This window comes from Pteropus medius, unplaced genomic scaffold (genome assembly GCF_902729225.1).
Source record: "Pteropus medius unplaced genomic scaffold, Ma_sr-lr_union100, whole genome shotgun sequence".
NCBI classification, from domain to species: domain Eukaryota; kingdom Metazoa; phylum Chordata; class Mammalia; order Chiroptera; family Pteropodidae; genus Pteropus; species Pteropus medius.
In genome coordinates this window covers 33,365,385-33,382,533 of record NW_024349800.1, presented here as the reverse complement: position 1 = coordinate 33,382,533, position 17,149 = coordinate 33,365,385, and the positions used below count along the sequence as shown (strand labels likewise).

General features: G+C 32.6%; 1 protein-coding gene across 18 annotated transcripts in view; it reads right to left on the bottom strand.

Moving 5' to 3' along the window:
* The window catches only part of NRXN1 (neurexin 1), a 1,007,449-nt gene that overhangs the window by 141,568 nt on the left and 848,732 nt on the right, over positions 1-17,149 (bottom strand). For all 18 annotated transcript variants that reach the window (XM_039887176.1, XM_039887185.1, XM_039887183.1 and 15 more), the window contains one exon: positions 14,681-14,852. In XM_039887176.1, coding sequence (XP_039743110.1) covers positions 14,681-14,852 — 172 coding nt within the window. The remainder of the gene's footprint in view (positions 1-14,680; positions 14,853-17,149) is intronic.

The window sequence follows — 17,149 nt, the reverse complement described above, 5'->3', positions numbered from 1 at the left end:
ATTGTATTTTATCATTACATTTAGTTTTTCAAGTTAATGCCTTTTATGTATATTTAATACAAACAAATAACAGTAAAATTCAAAGTATGAAATTGAATTGAGAAATATAGTAAATAAATACCTGTAAACCTAGGTTTCTTATTGCAAGGGCAAAAAATTGATAACATAATACTTTAAAAAAATATAAATCACAAAATCAGATTTTCCAAAAAAATCCTATATGTGTAGAAACAAAAACAATTAAAATTGGAAAAATAAGATTCTGAACTATAAACTATCAGACTTGAGAGAAGGGCATTGAACTACTCTCTTCATCCATATAAATTCTATTCTCTCTACAGTCCACCTTGAGGAGCCACTGAAAAAGTGAGAGGCAGAAAGAGATATGATAAAAACAATTTTAGGAAGATAAAGATTTTAGCTGTACGCTAAATGGATTAAAATAATGGGGACTGAAAAGGAACATAGATGGTTTATAGCTGACAAAAGGAAAATAAGCTCAATTCTGATAAAGGCCTTACATCACTAGAATAATGGCAGCACAGAAAGATAATGATGGAATCTGGGCATTTAGTGGAAACTTGGGCCTACTTTTGGATCCAATGGTTGCTTTGATGGAACAATGAGAAATACTTTGATTTATGAAGTTAATAAGGTGAATCATGTTATTCATAATATCAGTTAGGTATTTAAGAGGGTAAAATGATTTGGGGAGTTATAATTTGGTTAGAGTTAGAATTTAGTTGCAATCAGGAATGTACATCTTTGTAGAAATGAAACTCAGCTGTGCTCATTACTACCTATTCATTCAGAATTTATTAAAATTTAACAGGCACATACATCCAGCACTAGTTTCCCGAGTTCTGTCCAGGTGGTCACCATTAATTTCGCTTTTTATCATAGACTCAGAAACTGTGCTCAATTTCCCTTGAGAGTCCAGGGAATTCAAAATTTAAAATAAATGTGATGTCCCTAACTCTACGACTATCTTGAAACTCCCAAAGAAAACATTGTCTCCTGTCATAGCAAAGAGATCCCTTGGAAACCCACAAATTCTGTAACAAAGAATTCTGATCCTTCTTCCTTAATTATTCTCTCAGCTTTAATCACTAGGCTTGTTAAGTAAATATGATAAATACCCCATCACAGAGAGCAAAAATCCATTTTTTGTGCTGTTTTGTAATTTGTAACCACCTCTGTTCTTAGGTTCATTTTTTCTCCTGCCTGGAATGGGCTCATTTTCACCAATATATCTCCATTTGTCCCAACCAGATCAGGCTCAGACTTAACTTCTTTTAAGCACTAAACGTTATCACTTCTCTCTTCATATCTCTTCCAGTTCTTGTATTTGTATTTTGTACTATGTAATCTTATATTTCCCACAAAATTAATACTTTAATGACTGATTTATCTTTTCTCCAAAGTTATACCTGAAACTCTTATAGGATGAAGACAATGCTTTCTGCTTGCCTGTGTTTCCCCACCAAGTTTCGCACACTATAGGACGATCATGAAGTGGGTCTTAATGCATACCTATTGTTGGATTACAAGAGCCATTGAGGCTTTGGCCTCCAATGGGGCCTTAAGTAAAATGTAGACCTTAATATGTGAAAGAAATGGATAAGTCTAAGATTTGAGACTGTTGTTAGCACTTTAAAGAATTTTATCCATTTTCTGATTCCCATCCCGCCCCCTACCCCCCACCCCCATTTCTGGTTGTTTACATTTTCTCAATATTTTCTAATTTGGAATGAAATAAATATTTGAGAAAAATATGTTTAGGCAGAAAAGTAAAAAAAAAAATATATATATATATATATATATATATAAATACAACTTAAGATACATGCAACTGGAGTAAGCAAAAGAGGAACTTAAGTACAAGATTTATTAGTGACTGAGGATGTACTGATATTTTAAAATACTTTTAGAAGGATAATAAAAAAAGTAAAGATTTTTCAAATCTAGATAAATTTTTTTTTCTAAGTTCCGTTCAGAATCTGTTTCAATTAATATCATCAGTTTCCCTACCTAAAAAGAAATAAACTCAGTTACCTAGTATAGTCGCTAAGGCTGATTCTAGTTTCTCTGGGTAAAAGTCTAAGTTTTATCTGGCAGCTTATAGGTCAAGTGACAAATGTTCTGGATTGCCTGGGACAGTGTCGTTATGTGCATGTTATGTAGGAGTAACTATTAACAGTGCATCTTTTCTCTCTCAGAATTATGCTTATTTGAATGATAATTTTTATGGCCTCCTAATTATAGGCCACCATTATGAGGAATTGAAAAAAGAGATTCCTCTGGTGGTTGGAGCCCAGACAAAAGGTTTGGCAAGCCTGAGGTACTTGGTGAGAAGGAAAAGATACCTCTTTCTTGAGGGGACATTTTCTGTGCCAAAGCACACAGCTTGTTGATACAAGTGCAAACTGGATTCCAGATGACAACCTACTCCCTCTGATGCGATCCTGGTGCACTGCATGTAGGTACCCCAACTGCATAACCAAATGGAGTGGCCTATCCACCCGCTAGCATGGTCTCCCTAACACTCGCTAAAGTCAAAGGAATCTCCAATACCCAGCCCACATTCTAGTCCTTCTTGAAGTCTTCCCTGATCACCAAATTACACTCCATTTTCTAAATTTATATGAAACACATTTTCTATGCTACTCATTTGACTTAAACCCTGTCATTCCCAGTGATATCTCTGTAGTGTTCTGGCTCTGAGTGGGTTTGGGGAGAAAAGGGAGTTGGGTATTTACATGTCTAAAGTTTCTGGAAAGGTTTATCTCCATGTGTGTGAACCCAAGTCCGACAGCCAAGACAGGATGAATTGTACCCAGAAGGAAACACACACTATACACTATACACTATATAATATGGGGAGGTTAGTATCAACTGCAATTGCAGGGTTGCAAAACTAAACTAACTTGATTAATGATAGTGGAACCAACATTTACTGAGTACTTACTTACTGGATTTTTACCAATTACTATGTATTTTGAAACTAAAAACTTATTGAAAATTCAAACCCTATGAAGTAATTACTATCTATCATTAACTTATTTCATAGATCAGGAAATTTAAGTACAAAGAAGTTAAAGAAGCCAGCCAGAGGTCACACGTCTACAAAGTGTTGGAACTAAGATTTAAATTCAAACAGGCTGGTTCCTGAGCCTTCTCTCTTAACCTGTACCCTATCGTACCTTTAATCTTGTGTTATCTCTAGCATATATTTGAAGTTCAGTCATTTGATGTGTGGTCTATATGTTCTTATTAAATATTAGTGTTTAAGAGGGGTGTACAAGTTGAACTTGGATAAAAAATTACTAGAAGAATAAGAAGAAAAAGAATCAGCTGTGGGGAATGCCATCATTATGTGCATGCTACCAATCTCTAGAGACCCTTGAATGACACCCCCGTCCCCCCGAGATCTGAACAGAAGAAGCAATGACCATTGCTATCAAGACCTCAACACAACAAAAGTTTTCTGAGCTTTTCTTCCCTTAGGAAGAGTAAGAATAAACAGCATTGCATAATACTTCAGAGCACTGGAGTGAGCTTTGGGATGTGTGTGCAACCTTGGCAAGTAACCTAATCTCTCTATGGTTTGCTTATCTATAAAATGAGGTACTATAAGCTGCATTATAAGATTTGATGACTGTTAATGAGAAAATGTATACAAAATAACTATCACAGTTCCCAATATGGAGTACCCAGCATAGAGTACTTGTCTAACAGTCACTGATACCAGATCCTACACAAGATAGAAATTTAAACGTGCTCAGTGAATGTCTGGGATTTCAGGTGAGTTCTGTTATCTCTTCGCCCCAATCCTTGCACAACACTAACTTCCTTATTGAATCAGTTCAATGAATTTAACCTTTTATTTGAACTCTATTTCCATAAAGCACAGGCCTCATCTAATTGTTCCCAGGTCTATTTCCTACTGCGATTGTGACCATCCTGTCCCTCTTTTCAGCAAAGCAAACCTTTGCATTTAAAAAAGCTTTTCTGTTTGTTTGTTTCTCCTCTAATCAGAGAGCACATTCTCATCCAACTCCTCTGCCAAACTGAGTGATAAAAATAATAAATGAGAAAACTGATGACTCTACGTGGACTTTTAAAATGCTTCAGCAAAGGTGACCCTGAAAAATTATTATGGTGTGTTATCAATTAGTTGACGTTATCTAGAAAAATGAAGTTAAATGTTCTTCTATTCTGTCCAGTTTTATATCTCATAAATCCAGCTAAAAGAGTTCATTGAAAACGCATATGCTAATATCTAGACAGACTTAGGTTAGGTATATTGTCTTTTGGATTCTCAATAGACACTTTAAATTTAGGCCACCAGTATAAATAATATGCCCAAGATGATGAATCACTTCAATAATACTTAATGTAAAGAAAGTTAGTCTCAAATTTCCAAGATGGGGGGTGTGGGAAGTTCAGCTGCTTTTAATACAGTCAAATTTGTAAGGCTAAAAACAAAACAGACTTTAAAATGTTTAAGATGAAAGTCTTCCTTTGAGAAATATTCAACCCATGAGGCTAAATTTGACACAAAATATTCATCATCATAATTTAAATTTTAATGTGTGGCCTATTTAAAGGCTTCATACTTCAAAAAGTTTTCACATTTATTATGTCATTCTGTCTTAATTAAGAACTAAAATATTAGATTAGGTTATACCTTTGGATTGTTACAGAAATTAGGTTTATATTCCTTAAAAATAAACGTACTTTTATATAAACAATATGAACATGTTAATATATAATTTATTCACAACAATTACACCTGACCTACCAGGTATCAGGTCTACAAAGACATGAAGTTTTATTATTTAAAATCTTTTTTCTTGAATAATGTTATAATATATATGTAATTGAGTAAAAGGTATGTTTAGATAGAAATTTTCTAAAATTTAAAAAACATCAACTTACAGAAAAGTTGTAAAAGAAAGTATGGGAGTTCCACATACCTTTCATCCATCTTCCCTCACTGTTAACATCTTGAATAACCATTGGACAACACTGAAACTAAGAAATTAACTTTGGCACTATACTATTAAATATAGTACAAACTTTATTAGGTTTTACTAGTTTTAGCTAATATCCTTTTTCTGTTCCAGGATTCTATCCAGATTCCCGCATTGCATTTTTCACGGTGAGACTGAGATCGTGAATTTTTGTAGAGAATACCAGGAATTATCAAAGAAATAAAGTGCTTTTCTCAATATATCAGGAGGTGTATAAAGTCAATATTCCTTATTACTGGTGATATTAAACTTGATCACTTAGTTAAGGTGGTCTGCTGAGTTTCTCTGCAAGCAAGTTTATATTTTCCCCTTGGAAGAGACACTTGTAGACTACAGAAATTAGTAGTCTCTACTCAAACTTCTAACCACTAATTTTAGCACATCTAGTGCTTTCGACGAGTGCTTTTTACTTTGAAGTTCTAATGGTGAATATCTACTTCCATCATCCTTCTATATTTGTAAATTAGAATTCTTCTATAAGAAAAAACTATTCTTGCTCCCCCACATATCTAATATCCATCGATCTATTCAACTACTTATTAATATCAGTATTAATATCATGGATATTTACTTTGCTGAGTTATAATCCAATGCTATCTATATTTATTTTGTTGCTCAAATTGCTCTAGTTCTGACCAGTAGGAGCTCTTTCAGATTGGTTCCTGCACTCTTCTCTCATTCCTTTATTCAGAGTTAATCAACTATGGCCTATAGGTCAAATAAGTCCCTCTGCCTACTTTCGCAAATTAAGATTTATTGAAACACAGCCACACCCATTCATTTACTTATTATTTATTGCTGCTTTTAAGCTATAACATCAGAGTTGAGTAAATGTGACAGAGATCATGTGGCCCACAAAGCTGAGAATATTTACTATCTGGCTTTTTACAATAAAAGTTTGTCAACCCTTGTCCTAGATAATTTGTTTTTAATTATGAACTTTGGATAGTACCCAAAATGTATTTGTCACATTTCAGGTAGTTCATAATAAAGAAACATGAATATATGTTTGCCTCTATATTCTTCTAAATTAATTAGTTATAACATTTTTTGATGTTAGAGATGATTTTTTGTGTGAAGGAAAATGGACTGTCAGTATTCTCCTGGAATAAGTTAAGTACATAAATAAGAGAATAAACTATAAATATTAATAAAGAAGGTGAAAATTATCTAGTAAGGGGAGAGACATTGTCCTCTTCCATGAGTTCTAAAGGTTCCTCTATACATGCAAAAAGCTTATTAAATTGTCCTCATAATAAAAAGTAATTCCCAAAGATGTCAAATTTTTAGTCATTTTTGTCTCGAAGATATTGGACGCTGTTATTATGCCATCACATTTCACAATCCTCAGATGATTTACCAATAGATCTATCCAAATAAGACCCTCAAACCATATATTTTGGTCTTAAGGATATTTATTATGCAATGCTCTAATGCTAGAATCATATCAAGCATGGTGTCAGTGCTCAAAATACATTTATTGAAAGGATAATGACATTCTTATAATCACTTTTGAAAGAATGATTGTTCTAAATTGGAAGTACAAAAGTTGGACTTGTTCTATTAAAGAAAAAGAATTTTATCTGAGCTAGCAGAGACTATATCCAGTCAGCTTCATCAGTGGTTAGATGGTTATTATTATTAGAAAGTTAATAAAGGGCAGTTATATTACACTGGAAGCATATGCCTCATTTGGGTAAGAAGAGGTTTCTCCTCATATGTTCTTTAAATAGACTTTATTTTGTTCTCTAAAATCTCAACGTCCTCAAGATCAGAAGTTCTGAATTCTTAGTAAATGGGCCTTAAGAATATTGAAGAACAATTACTAAAAAACATATACATAACTTTGAGTATACATGCAGATATATATGTATTTTTCTAAAGACAAGATGTCCTACTTTATCAGATTCTTATAAAGAAATTCAAAAGAAATTTAAAAAATTTTATCAGATTAATGTCTAAAATGGAAGATAGTTACATAATTTTTGTACTTCATATAGGGCCTCAACATCGGTATATGAAATTTTAACCTTTTTGCTGTTCTGCTACCTCTTGAACACACTGTCATTGTTTACTAGAAGTAAAGTGACATTTAATGCCAATTTATTCCTGAATTTACAAGATAAGAAAAGTAGGTAGATGATGGGCAAGAGAAAACAGTATAAAAAGTCTGAGGCTTGCTCATAGTTGGCATTCAACTGCTGACATTAAAAGCTGGGAGTTTCCCTCTCACAGTAGAAATTTTTTTTTTAATTGCTTAATTATACACAAAAAGTACTAGTTGTTATCTATATTTACCATAAAAATATATAAATATCCCTAGGCAACTTAAAAAGCTCTTAAGAAAATAAGAGCTCAGAGTGTCTGAGAAAATATTAACAGAAAGGCTTGTCATTTGAGTTGGGAACGTGACTTATCTTCCACGGAACTCAGATAATTATAAACTACATGATACAGCAACTATACTTTCAGATAATAATCAAGCTATAAAAGCATTGTTACAAACTACAAATCTAACAAAATCAACCAAACACTTGCAAAAGCCATTTGAAGTTTCCTGAAAGCCTCACATCCTTAAAATATAATTTCTCTGACCTTCAATCTTTAGCTATTTAGTGAAAATCCTTTTTTGCTGCACTTCCTAAAAACTAAATTTTGCATTTGTAGTGGCAACTAATTTTTGTATTTGACTTGAATAATTTATTGTTTGCAAATTCAATATCTTTGAAGAAAAGTCTGTGAATCCAATTACTCAGTCAATATTTTTGGCTATCTTTACTTAAAATTATGATAATGCCATTTTCTATTTACAGTGAATATTTTGTAGAAGTTGGATCGACACATCCTTTTCTTATGATAATAATTTAAAACTACAAACAAATTGTACATTGGAAAGAGGAATAGAGAACAAGAAGATAAATGAAGGATCTTCTGGAAATCATAAGAAGGGTTGTTATTTGTATCTTATAGCATAATATAAGATATAATATACTTAGCAAAATTCCTTGAACATAGTTCAACAAATATTCCTTAATTTGATTTGTTGGCTTCTTAGTGATAGAATCTGAGAACCTCTCACATTAAGAAAAGGGCAAATGAATACTGGTTAAAAAAAGCACGTTTTCTTTAAATTTCAGTCTCAAAGGGAAAAAAATCTAGAGTGTGTTTATAAATTAAACTTCTGAAATAAAATAAATTTATTACTTGTTAAATGTTTCAAAATATATTTGTTTCTTTCAATGGGCTTTTGAATTAAGTTTAACTTCAAATACATAGGGAACCCACAGCTTGCCCTCCTACTTTATCGGGCTCTAGGTTTCCGACGGAGTTATGGTCATTCCTATCCTGTTGGCTCAGTTTCAAATTAGACTGAGTTAGATGAGAAGCAAAAAGAAATAAGGAAACATAGTAGAAGGATAGTAGAAGAAATAGAGATAGAAGTGTTTCGACTTATACTTCTTTGTATCATTCACAATGGTATTCGAATAGTGATACCTAACCCACATCTACAGAAACTAATTTTTTTAGTTATTTCAGTTTTGTCAGCAATAAGCATTTAATAATACAAAAGTTTTTAGGGTAAAGAATGTGCATGTTTTGACAAAAGAAAGAAATGGCCTGTGATGGTTGAATTGAGCTTTCAGAATTATCTATCTTATATACAATTATTAATTTGGCCCTGTGAGAATTGGGTTCAAGTGCTATGGGGTAGACTACTGATGGGAAACAGTATTTTAGCCTCCAGTGCAAGATAACTTTAAGGAAGTCACAGATAGGTTTAACTGACAAGCTTCCTGAAGTGGAATATAAAAACACTGCCATACATAACAAGAATAAAACAGAAAAGGCAACTTACAGTCAATCTACAGAACTTTGATTTAAGAAATGAACCCTTCAGACTTGTTGATATAATCTCCTTTCCTTTTGTTGTACTGTGAAAAATAATCTTTTGGAAAATATCTGTGTTATATGTGTTTGTCAGCCTGTGTAGTCTAAATGATACCAAAATCCACCAAACCATTAGAGGAATTTTCTCTTTCTTTCGTCAGGAAATTAAAAATCTTAGTGTGATTGCCTTACTAGTAAGTACTTTTTGATATCTATATCTATATCTATATCTATACATATATCTCTATATAATCTCCAGCTCATTGAGAATACATTAAGAATGAGTGAGAAGTCTGAGAATATATCATTTCTTTCTATCTCCTTGGATACAATTTCTCTGAAGCTAAGCATTTTGGGCAGATGTATTTAATATACTGCTCAATAAAAAGTTCATTATGTTTCATTAAGAAAAGCCCCCAAAGTCCCAGAAAAACTGAACACCATGAAAGAAGAAAATTAACATCAGAAATCTCAGAGTTTTAGCTACTCGTTCTATCTGACATAGCTACAGTATTGGAGACTTTAGATTTCTCACAGTATGTGAGAAAGCTTTTCTTTGGAAAATTTGGATTAGTAAACATTTAATTATGTCTAATAGAAACCAAACATTTATATATTCAAGTAAGTACATTCAACCATGTACATAAGTATATTTTGGCTAAAAACTGCCAGTAAGAGACAATGTTTTAACATAGGGTTCAATAGAGGAAACTGGATTTATTCAACAATTATTTATTAAGTTCCCTACTATGTGCCAAATCCTGATTCTTATGTCTTCCGTTGGACTCTAGCAAAAACTGGTAGTTTATTTACAGAATGATTCCAATCTTCTGTATGCTTCATCAGTTTCCACAAGAGAGTTATATTTTTACTTTCTTACTTTTATAGCAAGGAAACAGGATTCAGTCAAACATTTCCCATGTCTACACATTTAACCAAGACATGGGAGAAGTCTTCTATTAAAATAGTTTTTCTCCCAAATAATCCTTAACAATTCTAATACCGGAATCTTCTAATGATTCATTCCTCTTCTAGCTACTGAAATCAACTAAGTTTCATGTTATGTCACTGAAAAATAAATATAAAAAAGTACATAAAATTGGAAATCACACCAACTTGAAGGTTGAGTGCTATGGGAAAAGTAAAATAGTAATGATTCATAATGGATTACTTAATTTGCAAATAAAGTGTTTAATGTGAGGTCAAAAATAATCATTGCCTACTAATGAGTAGTATTAACTCAAAATTTATTAACAAAATTTTTTTTGTAAGAATATTTTTTCTTCTATGTGTTATTATTTTTTTAACATACCTTAGATAGTTTTGTGTGTATATGTAGTGGTCAGTTGTGACATGGATTCGAATATGTGGCTATGACCAATCACGTAAGTCATAACATTTAGCTATGAAGAATATACTTTGCTATGTAGAAGGCTACATATAATCGCTCTTCATTTTGGTTTCTGTCTCCCAGACAACATAAAGGAAGGCACACAGAATCAGACAAGATTCCCAAACTGGCATAGTGATCTTGGTCAAATCAGGTAGCCTTTCCAACATTTCGTTTTACTGTTTGAAAAAATGAAGGTGCTGGAATAGAAATCTTTGAAGTTCCTTCCCTCTTTCAAATGCTATGATTAGAAATGAGGTTGATTTTTCTCAATTACATCATATGTTGTAAAAAAAAAAAAAAAAGGTTAAAAAATAAATAAAAACACCAAAATCACCAAACCAACTGACACATTTTGTACCAAACAGAAAACTCTAAATAATGGAAGGGCTCATATAGACAGTCAATAAATTCGTTGATGACTTGAACTAAAAACCAATTAATTTAAGTGTATAAATTTAAATGGCAATCATCAATATGCCTTTCCTCAGCCTAAAATATTTACCAGCGTTTTGAGATGAAAAACAAAGTTAAAATTTAGAGGTAATACTCATAAAGTCTTTGAAAGAACAATCACATAAAAAATATTTACACCATCTTTATGCAGCCTCTTTTTGCGCTAGCCTCTGTTTCTTTCAAATTTTCCCATCCCCATTAGGATCTACTTTGTTACACCACTTCAGACCACCATTTTCTCCTTTTTCGATACTCTCTCTAATAACAATTAAACGCTGTACTACTAATTTTGAAGTTAACACAATTTATTTACATTGGTAAGTTTGATGAATCCTTTTTGTCTTCCAGACTAAACTCTTAGCAAGCAAAATCCATGTCTGTGACCTGTCCACTCATTCTTACCACAGGTTTCCATTTCATTGACACCTAGCACAGCCTCGTGACACACTGCAGCACTAAAATGTTGAATAATTGATGAGAGAGAGAGGGGCAGAAACTAAAAAATGGGAATGAGTCCCCTTTTATTTATTCACCAGGTCTTATAATGTATTCTGTATTCATCCTCTTTATTTTCTCATACCTTATTTTAAGCCTTTATCTTTTGACACCTGGACTGTTTAATAGCTTTATAAATATTTCCTGTCTCTATCTGTTCCTGTTAATCCCATTAAAATGAATGCATTTTTTCTTCCAAGTAAAATTTTACACTTTTAAGACCCCAATCAAGTTTCTAGACTATTCACTCCGAACTGGTCTCCTCTTCCTTGGAACATATTTTCCTTTTTATGGTATGTCTTATTCAGAAATTAGCCAAATGTGATATGATAACTCTTAAATTTTCTCATGTATTTTATATTTAATCTTGAACATTTTTTACTTATCTCTTTAACCAGATGGTAAGCCTAGTATGTTCCTTTAATATAGTATACATCCATTAATATTTATCGATGTGTTAAGTTGATAGAAATAAAATTAATATTTGACCTTGCATAGAATATGAAAGACATCTTTTTGGCACACTGTGGTTGACAAATAAGCTCAAAGGTTTATTCTCAAAGGTAACTGTGATTTATCTGGAGCAATCTTTAGCCTGAGCAAGTAAGATGATAGGCATTGTGGACTAACATTATGAGAAAAGGAAGTCTGTTGAGAGAGAAAATTTTGCTATATAACTGTAATTAGGGACGAATCAGAGATTAATGATGCATTATATTCTAGAGCTTTAACTGATAAGCACCAAGAAATGACTTTCTCTAAATAGTTTGCAAAATATTTTTATACTTTGTTCTGTGCACAGGAAAGAATCGAAATTTGGTCTGCTTTCATAAAATTCAATATTTATTTTAAGATGTGAATTATTGAGCTATAGAAATATTTTATAAACTCCCAAAGAGCATATAATCTACCTCCACTAATTAGTTTCTCTATGAAAGCTTTCCAGACAATGATAGGGTGATACTGTCAGCCAATGCTTTAGATGCTTTTCACTAAAGGTATAGTGTTGCTACCAGATGAATTGCTTCATATAAAAGCACTCACCACAAAGCCCTATAATGGAAGGTTAAGTGCTATACTTAATTACTAATTTCCACTCTTATTACTTATATTTTGCAGTACAGGCACTTTAAAAGGAACCAAAAATAGTCTGTTAGTTCCCGCTTCTCTGATTATAGGATTTAGTGGTAAAGGCTATTTTTTCGAATGAATAACAAAAAAACTTAGAATCTTGGACTAAATATAGAGGTTGCATCTAAAATATCTGTTTCTAAAGATCTGATCCTTAACTATCATAATATTGCCAGATTCTGATTTTTAAATATATTTTATATTACTTCTTATACTGAGTATCCATTTAACTGGTAAATAAGACATTATATGTTAATCAAATATTAGTCTAGAAAAAATACACAGATATTTGTTGACTTAATTAATATAGCTCAATTTTGATTAAAATTGGACATTAGCATGCCACAAAAAGACAGGGAACATGACTTTTTTGAATGATACCTAGTGCACAGTATCTGGTATGTGCACAGTTAAATTTAATCACAAAAGCTATATTAAAATCATGGGGTAGAGAAATTTTTTAAAACATAAAATATTTACTCACATGCATTAATGCATTAGAAAACTAGGTTCCAATTATCTATGCTTGGGAAATGCATATCATATTTCCTTTTGGAGATCCATTATGAATATTAATATAATAAAGTCCAAGGGTAGACATTTTTAACTTAGTTTAATCCAGACTTTTTCAAACTAACTTGAGAGCAGGACCTCCTCTTTCCTCCCATAGGTCACCATTAACACTCTCTATAACCTTTTATCTAAGATACCAGTTTGGAAAGTGTGGTAAAAGTAAAAAAGGTACTAAATATAAAATAATTTAAAAGCATTAACTGATGAAACAAAGCCAGTCTTCAAGAAGCAACTGCCACACTGTAATAAAAAAACTGCTCTATGACAAAATTTAGAAGTAGGCACATTAATATTATGTCCTGTGCCTATAATAATACTGGGAAATAGTAGGCACTCTATGAATATTTACATAAATATAAATAAATACGGTTTATCATTTTACATGTTAAGGTCCACTACTCACAGATAACAATATTCCAGGGGCAAGTCTTCTAGAACTGATCTTATTTTATATCTTTCATGACATCCAATGCAATGACTTCCTCTCAGTAAAGAGGTATTAATTAATTGTATTTCAGGAAATTTGCCAATTTACTTTTCTGTAATTTCACTGAGCCTGTAGTTTTACATTTCTACTAGGATTTCAGTAAATGTTATAAGGGATTATCAGGGGCTATGTACCATCGCATGCAGATTTAAGTTACTTTTCTTCCAGGTTTTCCATTCCCTCATCTTATTAACAGAAGGTGTACACTCTCATAACTGTAGTGTATAATTGAGATAATTCCCAGGACATCAATTCAGCAAATATTTATAGAGTTCCTACTGTTTTCCAGTATTATAATAGGCACGGAACATAATATTAATGTGCCTGCTTCTAAATTTTGTCATACAGGTTTTTTTATAACATTTAATTCAGCAAATATTTGAAGAACACCGAGTTTTAAAAATAGGTCTGAAATGAGGCTTGAAGGTGTAAAATTTTTCAGATCAGAAAATCCCAAAAGGGCATCACAGATATTTCATTCCCTAATTGAGTCAATACTAAAGAAAATTAACCTGTATTTAATAAGTTAGTTATTTCCTCATATTATTTCTTCCAAGAAACGAATACTTATAATAGAGGAGTTTATATATACATTTTGGTAATCACTGTTATTGTGCAGAATGAAAATGAGTGAAACCAGTGTCACAATCCTTATGAAACCCCACGGTTATATGACAGTGAAAACAGACTTCGATTACCTACATGTTCTTATAATTGCTGATTTGTGCTACTATAGACAGTTTCTTTACTATTGCTCTGTTTGTCAAATGGCCCTCCTGCACGTTTCACGAGTTTCAGCTATATACCACCATCAAAGGAATCACCTAGTTCTCTTTCACAGCAAAGTGTTATAATAGTCCCTCCCTTAGCTTTAAATTTTAACTTTGTTACTTTTGACAAAGCCTTTCCTTTGTTCAAATGCAAGGATCCAGTAAAAAGAGCTTTGACATGTTGTGCCTTTTATGTGTGCATTTTTCTGGTTTCACTGATGTCCTGAAATTTGCAAACGATAACGTGTGCCTTCAAGTTCTTCTATAAAATGCCACTTGTACACTGTTTCAAGAATAGTTTAGGACAGCAGTACATTCGCTTGACTCTATAGTGCAATAAATACTTGGTGGTTTCTCAGAAAACCCACAATTTGGTGAAACAAATGCAAAACAATGCTTTGTTTTCCACTTTGTTTTTCATAAATCTTCCCCAGATACACATTCACTGGCTTACCTGCAGGGTAACGCTCGATCACTGGCCAGCTGTCCACCTGCAACGTGGCATTGCCACCACTCCTCGTGAAACGAACCACATGGTATTTCCCATCGTTAATGATTGCATTGGACTCTTCAATAGCGATGTCATCTGTCCCAACATTAAATTTAACTCCAATTTTTCCTTGGTGCTGAAAGGCAGAGGGGCAAAAAAGAGTTGAATAAAATTATATTGATTAGTCAGCATTTAATAAGAATTACATATAGGATATTGTTCAAGAACAGGCTTCAAACAGTTGCTTTCCTCGGATTTTACTTCTGAAAAACTCAAGTAGTAGAAGCAAGATTCTTGACATTTGGTTAAGTCTGAAGCATCTCTTTCATGGATAATTGATATTCCAAAAGACACACTTTCAAGAGAATTGAGCTGCCTTCTTCCCAGAGGTTGCCACAGACAAGGTGCACAGCTGCCTCTGTGAAAGGACATCTTTTCATGTTACATAGTTCCTTTAATCCACTCTTCATTTTACAAGAAAAAGGCGGCTTGACATTCTCCTTTTAATTACGGTGAAATCAGAGCAATGAAGTCTGTTTAGAGAAAACTGACGAATGCTGACAATATAGAAAATAATTCTAAAGCGTATGTGTACACAGACAAGCATTTAATGAGTGCAGTTTCTTAGTCATTATTCACATACAAAAAATCATCAAATGCCAAGTCTGGCATTTATTCAATTTCTTCATCTTACAGATGATGAAACTATGACACAGGAAGGTGAATAATGACTTGTTCAAGGTCACATAACTTAATAGAGGGGTACCAGAACTAGAATTCAGTTTCCTCATTCTTAATTTATATCTAAACTAAGATATGGCTATCTAAAATTGACTCCTCTGAATTATGCAAAACAGCATTACACATTATTCTAAGTGCAAAGTTTGCTGCTGATAATTTCATAATTGCATAATATAAGGTGGCAAAGAGAAACATGTGTTCGTGTCCTCTGCTTCTGAGAAGCTTTCTCTAGTACTAGGACTATCAAGGTTACCAGGTGCTCAGTGGATCATGGATTTGCCCCTAATCAGTAACACTGCAGGCCCTTGTCCACGTACATAACCTCAAACTGTCTGTAGTTCACCTTTCATCAAACCTCAGTTCAGAGGAACAACATGGAGGAAGAGGGATTTAAAAGACATATAGTCCATCAATTCCTGTAGAAATTTATAATTGGAATATCAAAAACCTGGAGATCTGGGCCACATTCTCTTGACCTCTTGCCAGATTCTCATCATTGAATTAGGCAGCAAGAATATAGTACCAGCTTACACTGAGAGTTATAAGAAAATCTTGTCTACAAATGCATTAATTGAAGGAAAGTATTTGAAGATGTTATTTAAGACATTGCTCATTTTTCTCCTTCATGTAGATGTTCTAAACTTTTCTATTTTTCTTTTTCCTGGTTCTTATTGTCCATAAAGGATCTTTCTCTTATAAGTTGGTATAGTTTTTAATTTTTTAAAGTTTTTGTTTTAGGCTTGACAGATAATATGACTCAAAATTGTATTTCCTTTTTGACTTTGGTGATTAGAAATCTCAGAGTCAAAGTGAGTAGGAAAATTTTATTAGTAACATAGACTCCTGGCATACAATTTTCCCTAAACTTATTCTTATTTTCCACTATATGTCTCATGATTCTTACTTTTAAATATATGCCACTGTAAGGCATTTCAGGTTTTTTTAGAATGATTCAGGTGATTTAAAAAACAAACAAACAAACAAACAATGAGATTTCAATAAAATTAAAATTTATCAAAGGCCTATAGAGACTTTTATAAAGGTTTTGCGTATCTCTTTTGTGCAAGCATTTCCTCATTCTGGTAGAATTCCTGTTTGCTCACTTTCGGTAAATTATTTAATGTGGTATATATATTTTAACATGTGATACAACTTCACAGGAAAACTAATAATCTTATTTATGAGGTCTGTTATCTTTATTTAACAAACAACTTTATAGCATTCTAATCACTTGACTAATACTTACTCTGGTATTTCTTATAACAGCTCCATGAAAGAAGAACTATTTTATCTCCATTTGACTGATGAGGAAACTAAAGCATAGTGTGATTAAGTAACTTGGCTAAGTTTACACAGAAAGAGAAAAGCTATAATTCAACTCCAAGCAGTCTGGCTCCAGAGTTTATGTTCCTAATTATTACACTAGGCTGAATTTTAGGAATATTGGTTCATCCTATAATTGCAGTTAACAGAATTGGTAAATCTAGTTGTTCTTTGCTTCTGTTTTATCTTCCTTGATAGAGCAGAAGCACTAAAGGTCCGTGTATGGTGCTTTGCAGATTGCATCTACCTATCAGTGTGTGCTTAAATAATTTTATGGAGGACAGTGAGCAACTCATATGTGGATAGAATAAGATTTTAAAATAAACTCATTTTCTGTCTCAGTTTCAACTATAATCATGAGGTGATAAG